Genomic DNA, 21340 nt, shown 5'->3' on the forward strand with positions numbered 1-21340 from the left:
TCATTTTAATTTGTTCCATTTATTTTGTTATATATATATATAGTTACTATTTGTTACTTACACCTTAATTTATTTCATGTTTCTATTAATAAAATTGTTTTCTTTTGCAGACACAAAACGCCGAATAGCCCCACCGATCAGGTTGTCTCAGTGTCCTGCCAGAACGTGAAAATTGAGGTTGAGATACACTTGACAACGGTATATTATTATTATTACTACCGGATGGAGATTGTAAACGACCACCGGTACTGTATGTTGGTTCCTCATCCGGGACAGTGATATCATCGTATGGCAATACATTATCTCTTTCTGTACAATTTTGTTTATTTATATATTGTCCCCTATCAATATTAAGATGTCTACGATTTCGAACTAGTGTTCCACCGTCCACTAGCTTCACCAAATATGAACGTTTTCCTACCAGTCCATTTACTATCGCCCTTACCCACTGCTTATTTACTCTGACTCGCACTTGTTGACCTATACTTAGAGGCAGCATATCCATTGCTCCTTTATCATAATATTTCTTCTGTTTTTGCTGGCGATTATCTAAATGTAATTTTATATTTCTGTGAATTTTAGGTTTTAACATTTTTGGATTACAAGGTATTATAGTTCTCATTTTCCTATTATTCAACAACTCTGCAGGAGAAGGTATATCCCTGCTGATAGGTGTATTTTCGTATAACAGCAACGCTAGTCTGAAGTCAGTATTATCATGTTGTGTCTTTTTCATTATATTTTTAATAGTTTGAATCGCCCTCTCAACTTGTCCGTTTGATTGCGCGTATCGCGGTGATGACGTAACATGCATAAAGTTCCACTGTTTTGAGAATTGTTTAAAATGTTCTGAACAATATTCCGGGCCGTTATCTGACATTACTATGTCTGGAATGCCTTGTCTTGAAAATATGACTTTCATCTGATCAATGACGTCCTCACTACGTAAAGAATGCAGTTTTACAACTTCGATAAATTTGCTGTAGTAGTCTATTACTATTAAATACTTTTCGCCTTTGTAATGAAAAGTATCTGTACCAACCTTCGACCATGCTCTGTTTGGTATATCATGCGGAATCATTTTTTCCTTTGCGTTCGCATTTTTAAAAGTTATGCACGCTTGGCACTTACTTATGTAATCTTCTAATTGACTATTAATATTTGGCCAAAACATGCATTCTCTCACTCGTAACTTACACTTTTCTAAACCCAAATGTCCTACATGTACTTTCTTCAGCATTTCAGAACGCATTGCTTTTGGAATAACAACTCGACTACCTCTCCATACTAAGCCATATGATTTAGTTAGCTCATCTTTATATGACCAATAGGCAGTCACCTCATCTGGTAATAAATTTTTATGTTCGGGCCATCCCTTATCTATGTATTTTATAACCATCTGAAGTTGATTATCATTCTGCGTACACTTTTGTAAATGTACAAAGTGTGTATCAGTGAGAGGATTGCACGTAGTAACAGCACACACTTGCGCCAGCGCATCGAAGTGATCACGCGTCTCGGGATCGCGATAACAAACCGGTTCCGGGGCCCTTGATAGCGCGTCCGCAATAAACAAATACTTGCCCGGCTTGTATACTAATTTAAATGAGTAAAGCTGTAATCGTAATAGCATCCTTTGTAATCTAGCTGGTGCACAGGCTATAGGTTTACTAATAATATTTATTAGTGGTTTATGATCTGTTTCTATGATGACATCTGATTTGCCATAAATGTAAGAATAAAACTTTTCGCATGCGAATACACAGGCCAATAACTCTTTTTCTATTTGCGCGTAATTTTGTTCTGCATTTGTCAGTGACCTTGACGCGTAGCTGACGGGTAAATTATCCTGCAGTAAACATGCACCCAATCCATTTTTACTGGCATCGACCGACAGTACTACCGGTTTCTCTACAACATAATATTGTAATACTGGTACTGTTGTAAGACATTTTTGTAAATTTTCGAATGATTTCTGATGGTCTGCTGTCCAATGCCATTCTACGTCCTTTTTTATTAAGTCTCTTAATGTGTGCGTTTTCTCTGCTAAATTAGGCACAAACCTACCAACATAATTAACAAGACCTAGGAATCTTTCTAATTCTTTGCTGGATTCTGGAACCTTCATATTTTTTATAGCTGATGTGTGTGACTCATCTGGATAAATCCCATTCTGTGTAATTTTATGACCAAGGTACTTAATTTCTTTCAATGCAAACTTGCATTTTTCTTTATTTAATTTCAAATTTTTTGTTCTACATCGGTCCAAAACTTTTTTTAGTCTGTAATCATGTTCCTGTTTTGTTTTCCCATACACCAACAAGTCATCTACAAACAAACATACTCCTTCCAAATCATCGAAATGCTCATACATTTTTTTATGAAACACTTCTGAGGCTGATTTTATACCATATGGCAAACGTAAAAATTTATACCTTCCAAACGCAGTGTTGAAAGTACACAAGTTAGTGCTGTCGGTGTGTAATTTTAGTTGCCAGAAACCATTTTTTGCATCCAATGTACTAAAATATTTGGATCCTGCCAGATTAGCAGTAATTTCATCTATTGTTGGCAAATGAAAATGTTCTCGCTTTATAGCTTTGTTTAGATCTTTCGGATCTAAACAAATTCTTAGATCCCCATTTGGCTTTCGTACCACCGTCATGCTATTCACCCAGTCGCTCGGCCCTTCCACTTTTGAAATAATCCCCTGCTTCTCCATATCTTGTAACTTATTGTTTAAGCTGTCTTTAATAGCCAATGGTAATTTTCGTGGCGCATGTACTACAGGACGAACTGTTTCGTCAATTCCTATCTTATATTCACCTGGCAAACAACCTACACCTTCAAAAATATCCGCATACTCTTTTAGTATTTTTTTTTTATTTTCACTGTTCTCTATTTCACTTTTTACTGCCAACGTTAATTTAATTAAATTTAGTTCTTGACAGGAATGACATCCCAATATTGGAGGAGAAGTCACATCTGCTATGATAAAATCCAAAATGTAATCTAAGTCTTTATATTTTATTTTTAAATTGCATTTACCAATAACTTTAATATCACCACCCGAATACCCTCGCAGTCGAATATATGTCTTGATGAGATCATCTTCGTCAATACCAATTTTTTGTAAATAACTACGAGGCAAGACATTTGTATCTGCACCCGTATCAATTTTAAACGATACCTCCGTATTGTTTATTGACAATCTCACACACCAGTTATTGTAAGGTTGATTAACATAATGGATTACCTGATCGGCGAAGTTATCCTCTTGCACCTCGTATACATTGCACACTCTTGAAAAATGATTCAGATTATTACATTTTAGACATCTTTTACCGTATGCCGGACAACCGTTATATTTATGACTCATACCGCACCTCTCACAGATAGATCGTACACCATTACGTTTCACCTCCTGTTGTTGTTTATTATTATAATTGTACGTTGACCGCGGCTGCATAGGCGTACGATAAACAGCTGACCGGGTGTGCGCGGTACTCGCGGGATAGGCGGGTGAGCGGGACGGCGGCGGCGGCGGCCGATGCGCGCGCGCCGCTCCTCGACCGCCCCGGCTCGAGCCAGCTCCACGGCGGGATACCCAGTACATTCTGTAGTCTTCATTTTCTTCTGTTCCATACCCGTCTACATTTCTACCGTCTACAGTATATGCGTTGTGTTCTACAAAATCCTTTTTTATCACTCCTGCTTGAACTTTAGACATTTGTGCGATGTTACATAAGTCCACCGATTTTTTTAAAGTCAAATCTGGTTCACGCAGTAAGCGTTCTCGCATAGCGTTTTCATGTATGCCACATATCAACCTGTCTCGTACCAGATCGTCACACAAAGTACCGAACTCACAGTTAGCAGCCAATTTCTTTAACTCGAATGCATATTGTTCTATAGATTCTCCATTTTGCTGATCGCGAGTGAAAAATCGATGACGGATCACAGTTATATTCTTTTTTAACAAAAAAAAATTATCAAATTTACTTATTAACGTTTTTAAGTCCGAAAATTTTTCACTAAATTGTTCGTATACCTCCCGACACTGCTCTCCAACTATGTGTAAAAATATATTTATTTGCACTTTTGGTCCTTTATTAGCAAGTTCACACGCCTCATAATAAATTAAAAACGCAGATTTCCATTTCATCCAATCTTTGGACACATTTCCCGAGGTTACATTTTCTAAATTATTCACATATGAGAACGGCGGTGGTGGTGGCAAAGTAGATTCCATTGCTTTGCGGTATTATCTTTAAAAATTATGTATTCATCTACACATTCCTATTAACGATTTTCACTTTTTTTTTTTTTAGTTCACTTGATCTGTATTACTTTACTTTTATACCACGGAATTTAGTTCTGACCCGACTGCGCCATGTCGAGTATGTAGGTATGTATTAAAACACCAGTGCTAGGATGACGACTGATTTATTCCACACAAGTAACTACCGACAATCATATTATTTACAAATACCCACACTGCCTATCTTCCCGTGCATGTCGTAAAAAGCGACAAAGGGTCAGCGTCCTGTCGAACATGATGGATCATCTGTAAGAGCGATAGGCTGATCACCTATCATCATACGGTTTATCATTATCCACCTTAGGACTATGTATCAAAAGTGGCTGCCAATTGTTTCTTGATTATTTGTAGTTCTGCCCACCCCTTCGGGGAATACGGGCGTGAATTTATGTATGTATGTATTTTCTTTAAAAAAAAACATAAAAGAAAAACTATACAGAGCACAGAACTGGAGGGTTAAAACGGCCACGTAAAAACAATTCATCTAAGAAAACAATATTGCAATTTGACATTTACGTTAGTAAAAATAATAACGCAATGCAAGCAAATGTCAAATGTAGGTGGCAACACTGTTGAGAGTTCCTAAATTTTGACAATTCTCCATACTCAATGTGGAGCAACGGAGAGTGTATCCTTTCTGAAGGATTAGTTACGAGAACGACGAAAAGAATAGCCGTCAGTTGGAAAAGGGCAATTTTGATTGGAAATAAGTTTAATTCTAAGTTTTCTTCTTTCCGATCTTAAAGGAATATAATTATAACATTTTAACTACTTAGTTAGAAATTAGCCTAATATATGTATAATGTGGCGGAATTTGATTCGTTGCTCTATGATTTATAAATAAAAGGGTAAAATAAAAACAAGTGTTAAAAAAGTCAATTACCGAGGCTTTGCAATTTTTACCGCGACACTAAAAAAAAAGGTATTTAATAAATACATTTTAGAATATATCATATTATACAGAATGACGGACTTTTCAGGCAATTTTCCTCAAAACAATATAGGTGGCGCTGTAAAGATTTTTCCTGCGTTAACCTTCTAATTTCATGGATAACAGACATATGCATCTTCTATCTTTGGTTTCGGCTATAAATGATGACCCTTGTTATTACACCCAGGCACAACACATCTTCCACCCATTATTATTCTGATCAAAATAAAGATAAGCAATGTAGGTAGCAACATAATTCTATACATAATGTGATCCAATATCAAGCGACAAATATTTTTATATAATTATGCTTCTTTTTATTTATTTTTTATTTATACTTACACAATAAAACAGACACAAGAAACATACATTTTATATATATGATTTTGTAATAATAATGCACTCGAGTAATGAGAAAATAGGTTATTATCACGTTTAATCTCGATAGTGTCATCTACTTATATTATTTTTGGGGATTTTAAAATTAACAACTGTCAATCATCCGTCCGTCCCTTTTCTTTTCGACGGATAAGAAAATGACAGATATAACTTAAAATAAAATTAGGTCGTGTTTGAAATATTTATTAAAAAATAAAAATAATAATAAGTACGTACCCTAACGTCGCATATCAAGCCTTCACACTGAAAAAGTTTTATAACCATTAAAAAAGAAAAAAAAACATCATTTTCTTAAATTATCTTATCTTATCTTATCATATCTTATCTTTCTGAACGTATTCTGTAAACCATGAACAATACAATACAATACAAATACACTTTATTGAGGATCTCGGTGGCGCAGCGGTAATCGCGCTCGGTCAGCGATTGTTGAAGTTAAGCAACTTTCGCAAAGGCCGGTCTTAGGATGGGTGACCACAAAAAAAAATTTTTCATCTCAAGCTCCTCCGTGCTTCGGAAGGCACGTTAAGCCGTTGGTCCCGGCTGCATTAGCAGTCGTTAATAACCACCAATCCGCACTGGGCCCGCGTGGTGGTTTAAGGCCCGATCTCCCTATCCATCCATAGGGAAGGCCCGTGCCCCAGCAGTGGGGACGTTAATGGGCTGGTGATGGAATTACAAAAATACTCTTAACTAAGTACAAGACAAATGGCGGCATGAACCTACTTAAATGATTATTATTATTGCGTATGGCAGACAAATATCCTGCTTGGATCAAATATCCAGCTTAAGCTCCCTTAACCAAGTCTCTGCTGCATCCGTCACGCAATGCAGCTCGGCTATACCACCTGGGAACCGGTGCAGAGGGCACTCGTTCCTACTTAAATGATGATTCTTACCTTAGCATTGCAGTCCTCGCCAATACACTGAAAAAAAATATGCAATATTGCTTTTTTAAATGAATTGCGTCGATGTTGCCTTAATCAACCACTCTGGTATTCATTAGTCTTTGTTATGTAATAAAGCGGATTATGTTTATTAAAAAATAGATACCATAGACAAACACCCTTCTTCTCTGCACTGGAATATAGAAAGGATTTTTTTAATTAAAGAAAGAAAGAAACGTTTATTATAAAGGGACTCCACAGTAACAAATATAAAAGAAGAAATAACAAATATATAATATAAAACACGGAGTAAGACATAACTTACAATCAAAACACATAATAAAAACAACTTACACGAGAAATACAAGTAATTGACTGTATGAACTGTTCAACGATGGTAGTGGTGTCCTTTATAAAAGGGCCTCACTCAGCATAAGCCGCGGCGCGAGCCACGACGCTGGTAATTATGAGCATGAGTTGTGGTTCTGCCTTCCCCGATAGGAGAAGTAGGCAATCATTTATGTTGTAATACTTACAAAGCTATTGCAACCGACTCCAACGCACTGAAATACAGAAACATACAAATTAAACAAGAAATAATGAGTAAATAGATTTGTATATTCGTCTGTACAATAACAATAAAAACCCCTTTAATCACATAACAAGCTCACGACAGGGTAGTCAGAAATACATCCATCGCAAGATGAACTAAGTACCTACCCACACCTTTCCGAACTTTCTGTTAGACCAACGTGATAGATGGGTGGTGAGCCGTATCGCCGTCTATAATGCTCGAGCCAACTGCGTTCGTGAAAACTGCACTTAAGAGATATTAATAACTCATTAGTGCAAGTTCGGTATATACAATAAGTCACATAAAAAAAAAGCAAGTTCAGTACCGGGGTTTGAAACGGCGCTCCCACAAAACTGCACGAATAAATCTAATAAAGACGGTATGACAGGCTTTTTAAACATAAATAAATCATACATTTAATGCTAAGAGTTTCTTTACGTTACAAGAACACATTCGACGAACGTTACTCAACATTAAAGTAACCCATAAATAAAAACCTGCCAATAAAGTACAAATATATTTACCCCAGCTGCGCAAGTGTTTCCCGAACACTGAAATAATAAATAAACTTATGAAATATACCTTTTTTGACGTGTCTTTGGTAGATTTTTAATAAATTTGTATGTTTCTGTATCGAAACGGGCAAGTTCCATATTTTATCTTACGTGAAGAGTTTGTGAACTTAGGGTTTGTATAGTTAGGGCGTGTAGAGTTAGAACCTTGGCTCTACAAGAGATCTTTTTGACATTGCGATCGATATGATCCCGTAGAAAAACGGCCAAGCCCCATATTTTGCCTAACGTGTAGAGTTTGTGAACTTAGGGTTTGTATAGTTAGGGCGTGTAGAGTTAGACGCTTGGCTCTACATAAGATCTGATATTTTTTTTAAATTACGATAGATATGATCTGGTCTTATCATTGTATGAAAATGTTTTTGGTAGGTTAACTTTACCATTTATATGCGTTAAATAAATAAATAAATAAAACCACGTACTTAACCAACTTTTTTAAAATCACATTCTGGTATGATTTTCATCAACATAATTCTTTCACATAATTTCCATCCGGCTAAAAATTGAGACTACTATATTTTGACTGGATTAGAACTATTATGAAGAGGCATGATGATTGGATACTTAATAAGACACGGCGAATTTATTAAAAATATCATAGAAGGAAAAAGAAGGGGAAAACCAATAATAGCTTATATGGAACAAGTTAAAGAAGAGGTATTTTGATCTTGGTTTTCTTTTCTTTTGTGTATTGATTTCCCTGTGGTTTCTGTCCTGTGTTGAATATAATGTACCTGTCTGTCTGTATCTGTGGTGTCCGGTGTATAAATGTTTCTTTCTTTCTTTCTTTTCTTTCTACGTATATGCTATATGCTCAGGCTATCCTTGCGAAGCTAATAAGCAAAGAACGGGTAGATAATATTTCACATATTTGCTTACCGTAACATCGCACCCTGCTTTAAGACACTGAAAAACATGAAAACAATAATGTTAGTTAACAAAATATCGAATATGCGTGTGGTGAGGAATTTGAGGCCACAGTCTACGTAAACAGTGGTAGTCACTTTGGGTAAAATTATCCTGTACTTACCCAAAGTTGCCTGGAAGAAATTGCTGCAGTAGCAATTAAGCCTTTCTGTATCTATTGTATCTGGTGTTCATTGTGGTGCTCAATAACGTATTTTATATCTATCTATCTGCGGATATTCCCAAATAGTTGTAAAAGTTGAAATCAGGGTTTGTGCAAGTCAAATAAGCGAGTTATGGACTGTATTTTTGGGCAATCAATCCTCTGCATACCGGATAAAATGTGTGTAACTTTCGAAAAAGTATCATAGTGACCCAACAAAAAACATTTTCATGTAAAATGTTGTTAGGGTTTGTATAATTAGGGCGTGTAGAGTTAGAAGCTCGACTCTACATGAGACCTGATAACTTGTTGAGTTTTTGACATTACGATCGATATGACCTCATCTTATTCTTACATGAAAATGTTTTTGGTGGGTTAACTTTAACCATTTATAAGCGTTGATCCTTAATTAATTAATATAATGATTAATAGAGAATAATAATAATTGTTCCGATCCGCAGGAGAACTAAAGCCACCGACATAGCTCGGAGAATTGCAAAGCTGAAGTGGCAGTGGGCAGGACACATAGCGAGGAGAACCGATGGCCGATGGGGCGGAAAGGTTCTGGAGTGGCGACCACGTGTCGGACGACACTCAGTGGGTAGGCCCGCTACAAGGTGGACCGACGATCTGGTGAAGGTCGCGGGAAGCCGCTGGATGCGGGCAGCGCAGGACCGATCGTCGTGGAGATCCTTGGGGGAGGCCTATGCCCAGCAGTGGGCGTCATACGGCTGATGATGATGAATAATAATTGTATCTTACTCTAGCCTGACAGCCATCGCCTTGGCACTGAAAATACCATCAATTGTTATATATTTATGTAGGAAGGAGAGCCGTGGTAGCCCAGTTGGTAGAACACTTGCCTCTCACTTCGAGGTCGCAGGTTCAAATCCCAGCACAGGCCTAAACCAATGTATGTCGAATTTGTTTTCGAATTCGTGTTTGGATCATTAATGATTCAGCGGTGAAAGAAAACATCGTGAGGAAACCCACAGTGGTTTGAGAAATGCATTTTCAGAGGTATGTGACCTGTATCGAGCACGTGATAATCATTTACGACCCAAAATAGACAAGCAATCTCTGTTAAAATGAGTGCGCAGTGCATTTTGTCACAAGCGACCGCAACGACACTGAACAACCGATATTGCACTTTATTTACACATCCATTACATCTTAATTTGTGGGAACAAACTTATTCTGTCGACATGACTTAATGAATACGTATTTACAACACAGTTCGGACGCTTTTTTAGAAAAATCTCCTTAGCGCATGGAAACAAACAAAAAACAAATAAGTACAGGGTGTTAGTGACATCGTAACGAATACTAAGGGGGATTATTCAGACCATGATTCTGAGTTAATATCAAGTCGAATTTTCCGTCGCAAAATTCATTTTTTTTGTTCTTTTTATTTAAGAAAAAAGACACTTGATATTAAGTCAGAATAATGAGCTGAATCATCCCTCTTAATATTCGTTACGATGTCATTAACACCCCTTGCAAGTACATACAGATAGCCATACAAGTATTTATGGGTTTTAATGACACCGTAACGAATACTGAGGGGGATGATTCAGACCATGATTCTGAGTTGATATCAAGTGAATTTCTTGTTGGTAAAATTCATAACTTTTTTGTTTTTTTTTTTTATTATTTTCAGTTCCATACTTTTGCGACGGAAAAGACCACTTGATATTAACTCGGAACCATGGCCTGAATCATTTCTCAAAGTTTTCGTTACGATGTCTCTAACACCCTGTATCAATAAAGAAAATGATTTACACACATCTTCAATCTCAGGCTTGGCGTACTTCCCTCCGAGGGCGACCTCGAAGGCCAGCCAGTCGGTTTCTTCAAGGTCATTAACTTTGAGGCTGCGCAGCATGGAGCGGACTGCCGTCTCCGGTACGTCCGGTGGCACTGATGATGTCGTTGGGCCTATCCTTGGTTTTTTTGTCTACAATGAAAAAAATGTTAAATATTTAATAATCAAATCAAATCAAATATACTTTATTGCACTGAACTACAACAATCAGACATAACACATGAATACAGTACAACTTGGGCGGCCTTATTGCTCTAGAGCAATTTCTCCCAGGCAACCACCAAAAGGAATCAAACATTTAGAAACAGCTTGTTGCACCAGCAACAAAAAATAAATACCTAAAAGTAAAACTAAAGTTAATATAATACAGGAATATAGCTTTTATTTCGAATTTATACCCGTGTGAAATTTCAATTTAAGTTATTTTGAATTTAATACTTACAGCGAATTGAGCACCTAGTCGTCCAGGGTCGGTATCTATTATCGGGACGTACAATGTACCCTGAAGAAAACACAAAATTATTCATCAGCAAAAATATTCGCTAAGGAGATTTACAGTATATTCGCTAAGGAGATTTACAGTATATTCGCTAAGGAGATTTACATAATAAGCACAACAACTATTTATTCAAATTACTAAATTATATAACAATATTATATGTTTTTTTTTTAAACAACGTCTAGAGCCCTGTTTTTTTTTCTTGCAGCTTCTTTTCCGCGGCTATAAGGGTTGTGAGAAGCTGCAGTAATTTAGGCGGATGAGACGTTCGTTATGTAAAAAAAATGATGATTCAGAGTGTAACTGTGTTACCTACTTAATAAAGATATTTTTAAATTTAAATTGCACCAAATTCAATTTTTTTTTTTTCAAATTCAATATTTATTGCATTCCATGTAGTACAATGGGGTGTTACATAGGCATAGGAACTAAAACATGGACCCTGTAGGGCACAGTAACGTTGAAGGGAAAAGAGGAAGTTGTGTGTATTAAAATTAAAATTTATCATTTAAAAATTCATCTACAGTATAGCTCTTTTTAATTAGCATTATTTTTAGATTTTTTATAAATAAATTAGTTTTAGTTTCATCTCTTAAGTACTTTGGGAGCTTGTTATATATTTTAATGGACATTGCTAATGGGCTCGCACCAGCGGACACCTGCATGTATTATTATATTAAGTATTTTAATATTACACTTACGTTGAATAACAAACTTCGCTGTTTTCCACTAATCGGGTCCTAAAATTAAATAAAAATTACAACTAAGAAAAATAAATCGAAAATCGGTCGGGGATCGAACCCACAGCTCTCTCGCCGGGTATAAAAATACTTTAAAAATATCATGGCTCAATGGTAAACACCTTAAGAAGCTGTTACAACTCATAAAAGGCTCTATTACACGATTTCTCGGAACCTACTCGTAAAAAAGAAGACTGAATTTCATGAGTTTAAATTTGATAGTTGGGACATAAATAATTCATATCACGTGATTTCCAAGATTTGTGGTTAATGGCAATAGGCTTGCACCCTATTGCATATTACATGGGACTAAAACATAGCTGGCGAGGAGGGATGAAGATGTTTACACCTCTGACTACCCCTTCCCCTACGAGATGCTATATTATGTTCACACATCACTAATTTAGGAGCCAAGCTCTTGTCGGTGTAGCATTTTCCATGCTACTTTTTAAGGAAGAATAGGGCAGTGGTTTCCCTCTTGCCTTCCGCCCCGCAGTACTCTGTCTGACGCGAGTGGGATGGCGCCCAGAGTAGTCTATTTCAAAGCTGTACTAGGACTCCTGTCCTCTGCCTCTGTACTGTATATTAAGGTACTCAACAAAAAGTAGTTAACTCTGGCGTAATGCACTTCTAAAAGAAAGATCGTTGAGGTGTGGGTGCTTAGTTCATCTTGCAATGGATGTACCTCTGACTACCCCAATTGGGATATAGTCGTGAGCCTATGTTATGCACTTACTTACCGTCACTCGAGCTAACCCGTCTTCAGTCTCGTTCTATAAAAAAATCACTTATCCTAAGTAAATGTAATATTTTAAGAACCGCCTAATTTTATTTTAAGTTATACCCGTCATTTTCTTATCCGCCGAAAAGAATAGGTCCGTTTGACAACTATTAATTTTAAAATCAAGTAATAAATAACCCGGGCGAATAAAATAAGCATGTCGCCGTGTGACGTATGTGTCATATTATTTCTGTCGGGTTATTGGCCAATGTTTTTGGTAAGGTTTTTAATTTCTGCCTAAAATTGACGTGTGACATAAATTTTATGTCTGTCGATTACCCGTTCCTTTTGTTTTCAGCGGATAAGAAAATGACAGGTATAATTAAAAAAAAAATTAGATGGTCTGTACTGGAATCACAAATATAGGGTTTATTTTTATAGTAACATTATATTTTATGTAGACATATTTGTGTTAATTTACCCTGTACATTATTTACTTATAATACCTGTATTGCACCGTCCCTTACTAATTTTTGGCAAGACCTTTAAGGTTGCCTGGAAGAAATTACTATTTAGCAATAAGACCGCCGGTTGTGCTTCTCTTGTCACTTTGTAATTGACTTTTAAATAAAGCGTTTTGTATTGTATTATAACACATAACCCTACTTTGCTTTAAACAATACGTTGGTATTCATTTCGTGATACCTTATTGCTATTTATACTTACCGTATTATCTTTTACCCAACGTATAGGAGTACCAAAATCATCCTAAATAAAAAATAATTCACTTTTAATATTTGTGTTATCATCATCATCATCTCCATAGCATACTCCCGTTTTTCACAGGGTCCACTAACCTAACCTGAAGACTTGACAGGTCTGTTTTTTACAGAAGCGACTGCCTGTCTGACCTTCCAACCCGCGAAGGAAAAACCAGCCCAATACAGGTTTGGTCCCATGCATTTCTTGGGAATGTGGGTTTCCTCGCGCTGTTTTCCTTCACCGCACGTGATAATCATTTATGATCCAAACATGAATTCGTAAACAAATTCGACAATCATTGGTTTGGCCTGTGCTGGATTCGAACCTGCGACCTCAAAGTGAGATGCAAGCGTTCTGGGCTACCACGGCTACAGTAGTATTTTCGATAAATAGCCGATCATACTAAGCTATCATCATCATCATCATAAACAGCCTATATACGTCCCACTGCTGGGCACAGGCCTCCCCTCCATCAACCGGAGGGTGTATGGAGCATACTCCACCACGCTGCTCCACTGCGGGTTGGTGGAGGTGTTTTTACGGCTAATAGCCGGGACCAACGGCTTAACGTGCCCTCCGAAGCACGGAATCATCTTACTTTTTCGGACAATCAGGTGATTCAAGCCTGAAAAGTCCTTACCAAACAAAGGACAGTCTCACAAAGTGATTTCGACAATGTCCCCATCGGGAATCGAACCCGGACCTCCAGATCATGAGCCTAACGCTCTAACCACTAGACCACGGAGGCTGTTATACTAAGCTATAGCTAATGTATTTTTAGCTTTTTAAGTTTTTAGCTAGCGTTGATATTAGATTTTTTGCCCAGCAGGTTATAATGCACAAGACGACCTTTAAAAAACTATCCCGGAGCTCCCCGTGTCGTGAAGTTTGCGGACGAGTGGAGTGCAAAGTTGAAGGTTGAACTATTTGCTCATACTTGTATGGCGCGCGTTTGACGCTCACTTGGTCCTTCCAACCTCTTTCTTCTATTCCGTGATATGGCTGGACCAAGGAGACTTACCTCCTGCGGTATGACAAATTCAGGCGCTGGCGGCTTGTACGTACGATCGTTGAGTGTCTGAAATAAAAAAAAGGAGATCAAGAAGTGCATTTTATACATTATATACCTTTTTAAATAAAACTTCTTCTTCTTCTATCGTGTGGGTTGTGAGGTGGAGTACCTCATCAACCCTGGTGTCAGGGTTACTATTGAGCCGCCAAAGGCCCCTGACATGGCTCATGTAACGACTACTTACATCAGTAAGTAGTAACCGAGACCAACGGGTTAACGTGCCTTCCGAAGCACGGATCATCTTACTTAAGGACAATCAGGTGATCAGCCGGTGATGTCCTAACCGAACTAGTCCCCGTTATGGCCCCACTGGGAATCGTACCCGGGACCTCTGGATCGTGAGCCCAAAGCTCAACCACTAGACCACGGAGGCGTTAAATAAAAGTAATAAAATTTTATACTCATAATTTGGTGTAAGTACCATTTTCACTTACGTCATCTAAATTCGGTGGAGCAGTCATACCAACCAGAACTTCAGGACTTTTTTCGACTATCTATAAAAAGAAAAATAACAATGTTACCTATATTTTTATTTTTTACTTAGAGAAGTGTGGGCCACAAACATAACACGGATGGATGAATCCACACTTTCTTGGGTCGTCCCCTGCCCCTATTTGGATATATACCCCTAAATCCAAGAAAGACCCAAGAAAGTGTGGATGAATTGTGTTATGTGTGTGAAAGGTGACGAATGAATGGAAGAAGAATTCACGCTGTGGCGACCCCACTTAGACCAGAATGCGGGCAGAAAGATGATGAATCTTCATGCAAGCGAATCCAGCGGTTTCCTTCTAAATTCCTGAACAAAATATGCTTTCATATTCATAGTCATTTATTGCATGTCACAAACATAAATTAAGGTGGAACATAAGTAGTAAAAAGGTACATGTGGCTTTTTTACCCAGACTCCTTTGTTTTGATCAACTATTAACATGTGTTATAAAGAGCCTGACGATTTTATGAGTCCGCCAGATAAGCTACTAGATAGTCACCCATCCAGTGATTGACCACTCCCGAAATTGCTTAACTTTGTTGATCGGTGTCGATGAACTAGCACAACTGAGCTATGGGCTCCTGAGGCACATCTATTGCAAGTTAAGGGTGGTATTAATAAAATAATCTCAGCTGAGACTGCCCTCAAGATCATGCTCAAGTCCCTGTTTTTATATAAGATGATGATTATGATCTCTCCGACCGATTTCGGCCATGGCGACCACATGTCACATTGACATGATCTTGAGAGCAGTCTCAAAGCTGAGATTAGTTTATTAATACCACCCTTAACTTGCAATAGATGTGCCTCAGGAGCCCATAGCATAGATGTTTATACTCACTTCTTGAGCCCTTGCCCTCATGTCAATCTCTTCTTTTTGAATATTGCTTAGAGCACTATTTGCCTGTAAAATGAAAAGTAAAGAATAAATATGGGTTCAAATTAAAAAATATTAAATTATTTTAAAATATAATTATTATTTATTATAATAAAAATGTATAAGAGTGAATTGGCAGGAAGAAGGCACTAGAACGAAGTGTATGATGTTTTTAATAAATTCGTCGTACTCTACTCTACAGATACCATCTTCTACTTACCTCAGTTGTAGTATGGCCAGGGTGCTAGATTAAAAAAAAACCTTTGTTATATTACATTGCATTGACAGGAAGGAGGCCGGGCAACATTCGATATTTTCTAAGCTTCCAAACATCTGTTAAAAGCATTGATGTATAATATGTATATGTTACTATAGTATCACTTTAAAACTGTCAATTGTATAGGTTGCTGCGCTAGCTGCACTGCGCAATTCATCATCATCATCATCAGCCGTACGACGTCCACTGCTTTGCATAGGCCTCCCCCAAGGATCTCCACGACGATCGGCCCTGCGCTGCCCGCATCCAGCGGCTTCCCGCGACCTTCACCAGATCGTCGGTCCACCTTGTAGCGGGCCTACCCACTGAGCGTCGTCCGACACGTGGTCGCCATTCCAGAACCCTTCCGCTCCAGCGGCCATCGGTTCTCCTCGCTATGTGTCCTGCCCACTGCCACTTCAGCTTTGCAATTCTCCGAGCTATGTCGGTGACTTTAGTTCTCCTGCGGATCTCCTCATTTCTGATTCGATCGAGCAGGGAAATGCCGAGCATAGCTCAATTATATGCGCAAACGTGAAATTGAAATATTGCTTTTGTAAATGAACTGCTTCGATGTGGCTTTTTTAACCCCGAAGGAGGATGATGATTCGCTAGTCTATATAAATAGTCATGCCAAAACACGGTACCACATCAGGGGGGTTAAAATGGCCACATCGTTGCAATTCATCTAAGAAAGCAATATTGCTATTTGACATTTGTTTGCATTGCGCACTTACTTTTATATGCGCAAATGTCAAATTGCAATATTGCTTTCTTAGATGAATTGCTTCGATGTGGCCATTTTAACCCGCCTGATATAAACTGAGATATATAAGAAGAAAATGTCGCTTACGTCTTGGTTGTATCTCATTTTCTCTATTTTTTCGTACTGGCCTGACAGCGCTATGGCCCTTTTTTCCTCTTCGTGTTCTTCTTTTTGCTATAAATAGGTAAAGCAAATAATTATAAAGCAAAAATAATACGCTTAGGCTAATTTAATAATATTAATAATAAAGGTTATTTAGGTAAAACCTACGACACACATCATGGTCTGAATCATCCCTCAAAGTTTTAGTTACGATGTCACTAACACCTTGTATTAAATTTTCTACTAGCCAAATCAGTTGCTTTTTACTAAACGTCAAAACACGAAATTACTTTGGAATTTGTATGAAAAAGCACACTACGACGTCATAGAAAAACGTGATAAAATGTCGGACTTATTGTTACGTTTTCTTGATTAAAATTCGTAATAAGTTAAATAGAAAAAGAAATTGTTTTTCGTTAGTTTTAGATCTGTCTTTATTTAGTAATCAGAATTTTATAATTCATCTTGAACCTAGTACAAGACCCAATTGCATACCTAAAAACTATGTTCTATTTTCGAAAGCGACTGCGCAGGAATACTTTTAGTGCATAGGTGGGTGCGCAACCGCGAGAGATTTTTCGACCTTACATACTTATAAGTACATACAGGTAGCCACACAAGTAGGTGTGGGTGTTAGTGACAGGTTTAGTCCATGATTCTGAGTTGATATCAAGTGGAATTTCCTGTCGAAAAATTCATGTTTTTTTTGTTTTTTTTTTATTATTTAAGTATTTTCCTTTCCATATTTTTGCGACGGAGAATTCCACTTGATATCAACTCAGAATCATGGTCTGAATCATCCCTCAAAGTTTTCGTTACGATGTCACTAACACCCTGTATAAAGATTCCCGCGCTTTACGCTACGTATTTAGCTTACGCTCTTAACATGTTTCTAACTTCACGCTATCTATCATTTCCTGAACCTGCGTCTTCTAGCTAGTTCTATTTTCCATTCTTTAAGTTGAATGTGTTAGACGGAAATTAAATTAATACTATTTTGGAATCACTGTTTACTTTCATGAGGTTCTACATTAGATTTGACAGGATTAATATTAAAACAACTGAAAACAACCCGGTGAACACAAACACAGATTAACAAGAGAGAGAGAAATATGGCGACACCGGAAAAGGTAGTAGGTAGTGCCAACCAAAGATACATTTAATCATAAAGGCGGGCGGGCGCTCGGATTGGCCGTCCGCTGCGTGTTTGTAAATGTGCGTTATTTAAAAGTACATGTGCCACAATTCTTACTGCTACGCTTATATCTATGCCGTCTAGTGACTTTTGTGAACCTTCTTCTTGCCGTGTATTCGTGCAAAAAGAAACTTAGAAAGTGTCGTACTGCTAGGGCACCCACATACTTGTACGGTATCTTTTACTCACTTGCACTTGATTGGTCAATCCCTCATCTTCGGGTGGACCGCCACCGCCATCAGGAGGTCCACCATATCCATACGGTGGACCACCGAATCCATTAGGTGGACCGTCCTGTCCGTTCGGTGGACCACCAAATCCGTTCGGTGGACCATCGAATCCGTTCGGTGGACCACGAAACCCATTCGGTGAACCACCAAAACCGTTAGGCGGACCACCGAAACTATCAGGTGGACCACCGAATCTATTAGGCGGACCATTTCTACCTAGTGGAGGACCACCATACGGTGACTGTGGCTGTTGCATCTGCTGAGGTGTTCCCCAAGTATTGCCATACTGATTGTATTGTCCAGGGTTACCATAGCTTTGTTGTTGCGTATCATAATTGTTCGGAGGATAATTTTGGTAGTTGGTTTGTTGTCCCTGTTGGTGATAGTAACATTATTATTAGATTAGATGAAACAAACAACAATGCTTTAAATTGTATATGAAATGATTACTTACATACTGCCCTTTACCGTGATACGGCGGCTGCCATTTTTGTACAGGGTAATTTTGACCAACTTGATAATATGGATTTTGATTGTAGCCTTGTCCGTAATCACCTGCAGGCAGATTACCGTAAGATCCTCCCGGGGGGCCTTGGTTCCCAAAATTTCTCCCTGAGGGATTTTGGTTGCCATAGTTTCCAGCTGGGGGCTTTTGGTTGCCATAGTTTCCAGCTGGGGGCTTTTGGTTGCCATAGTTTCCAGGTGGGGATTTTTGGTTCCCATAGTTTCCAGCTGGGGGCTTTTGGTTGCCATAGTTTCCAGGTGGGGGCTTTTGGTTGCCATAGTTTCCAGGTAGGGGCTTTTGGTTGCCATAGTTTCCAGGTGGGGGTTTTTGGTTGCCATAGTTTCCAGGTGGGGGTTTTTGGTTACCATAGTTTCCAGCTGGGGGCTTTTGGTAGTTAGCCCCCGGTGGCTTCTGGTCGCGATTGTTTTTAACATGGGGCTTTTGGTGACCATAGTCTCTAACAGTTTTCCATAATTTACCCCCCGACGGATTCTGATTGACATCCTGTCCACCTGGAATATAAGGATTACCATACTTCTTCCCCTGTTCGCCATGTAGATTCGGGAATCGAACCTCTTCGTTTTCTGGGTTCGCTCTGCGGCCCTGACATGAAATAGAAAATTTAATGGTAAGTACCTATAGTATACGTATTCATTCTGGGCCAGATTGAGGGTAAGCGTGCCAGAAAAAGAGCGGCGATCAGACGGGTGGACCAAGTCAAGCAGGTAGCAGGGGGCCCTATACAAGGAGCTGTACATGGCACAGGAAACCAGTGGAGAAAGATCATACAATCACGATCCTCAGCAGTGAGGGAACGACAAGAAAGAAAGAAGATCGTAAAAGTAAAAGACTCCAATCTCAAATATCAAAAATATATATTTGATTTGATATACGTTACTGCACATACATACACGAAACAATTTTAAATTAAACATACACTAGATTGCAGCACAATTGGCAGCCATATTGTTCTACAGCAATTCCACCATCCACTATTGAGATTCCTTGAAATCGAGTAAACTAACCTAACCTATCCTAATCCTAATTATTTGTGTGGAAGAGAGCGGGAAAGTAAACACTGAAGTCTTCTTAGCCCACTATATTATCTTAAAATGATTTTACACAGCACAGAATAGAATTAACACCTTAATATTCGAATTAGAGAAAAAAGCCTTAAGCGACGCGTACCCACGTCCTCCATTCCTCTTCTGTCCCTTTCTTTTTTCATACCTCTCGCTCTTACACTCTGTTCAACCGAATAGGACTTCACTCATATCTTTTCTCTTTCACACACGTATTTTGCATCACTTACTCGTTTATTTCATATTATCTCTTTTACCTACACTTTCATAAATTCCACATTTTTGTAACAAATGTTTTTTTTTATTAGAAACTTACATTAGCTAGAGGACGCTGCGGGTAGTTTTGTCTTTGTCTATGTCTATGATGATGGCGAGGGCGCTGTAAATTCAAATAGTTATGTATGTATTCTACAATATTATTTGAAATTGAAATTGTTTCTATATAAATATTTTTTTTTCTTTGAAATGGTGACGTTAATAGGTTTATGATTATCTGATGAACACGTTTCTCATTGCTTCTGTTTGTTCACTGGAGTGAATGTCCTTCGATCATAAAAGACGACAAAATAAAGAATACTTACAACTTGTTGCGGCTTTTGCCCATTGTAAGCATACCACTGATTATACGATTGTTGCGGATATCCTTGACTTTGGTACATTTGTTGCCACATGGGTCCCATTTGCTGTCCCATTGGACCCATTTGTGGCCCCATTGCTCCTATTTCTGGTCCCATGGGTGGCATTTGATATCCCATAGGTCCCATTTGGGGCCCCGTTGGCCCCATTTGTTGTCCCATGGGTCCCATTCGTGGTCCCATTTGCGGTGCCATTGGTCCCATTTGTGGCCCCATAGGTCCCATTTGGGGTGACATAGGGCCCATTTGTGGATCCAATTGTGGACCCATAGGACCCATTTGTGGTCCCATAGGCCCCATTTGTTGTCCCATGGGTCCCATTCGTGGTCCCATAGGTCTCATTTGCGGAGCTATGGGCCCCATTTGGGGCCCCATAGGTCCCATTTGGGGTGCCATAGGACCCATTTGTGATCCCATGGGATCCATTTGTGGTCTCATAGGCCCCATCTGTTGGCCCATAGGTCCCATTTGTTGGTCCATACGCCCCATAGGTCCCATTTGTGGTAACTGTGGTCCCATCTGTGCATTTGGTGGTGGCGGTGCATAAGGAGGTGGTGGTTGCTGCAACATTTGTTTGAAAATATTATTGTATTCTTCTTGTATTGTAAATAACATTTAATTTTATAAATACATAAGCTCAATTAATATAAATCTTGTTTGTTTGTACTCTTTATTGCTTTAGAATACAAAGAAAATTTACATATAATTTATCGTTAGATAAAGCATAGGCGAGCTTATCCCTAATTGGGATTTCTTCCAGCTAACCTTGGACAGCCTGAAAGGTACTCAGTGGGCCGGTGTTATCACGCAATAAATGAGTTAATATC

General features: G+C 38.4%; 1 protein-coding gene across 1 annotated transcript; it reads right to left on the minus strand.

The window, feature by feature from the left end:
* Positions 1–1899: 1899 nt before the first annotated feature.
* LOC126378008 (pre-mRNA 3' end processing protein WDR33-like) lies at positions 1900–21083 on the minus strand. Its single transcript, XM_050026029.1, has 11 exons — positions 20460–21083; positions 19985–20042; positions 18862–19308; positions 18251–18507; positions 16852–16938; positions 15707–15769; positions 14322–14378; positions 10540–10710; positions 3492–3636; positions 2657–2826; positions 1900–1911 (listed from the first exon to the last, which is right to left on the minus strand). Exons 1-11 carry the CDS (start codon positions 21081–21083, stop codon positions 1900–1902), a joined length of 2091 nt encoding a protein of 696 aa, XP_049881986.1.
* Between the last annotated feature and the right edge of the window lie 257 nt (positions 21084–21340).

Source organism: Pectinophora gossypiella, chromosome 25 (assembly GCF_024362695.1).
Source record: "Pectinophora gossypiella chromosome 25, ilPecGoss1.1, whole genome shotgun sequence".
Classification (NCBI taxonomy): Eukaryota; Metazoa; Arthropoda; class Insecta; order Lepidoptera; family Gelechiidae; genus Pectinophora; species Pectinophora gossypiella.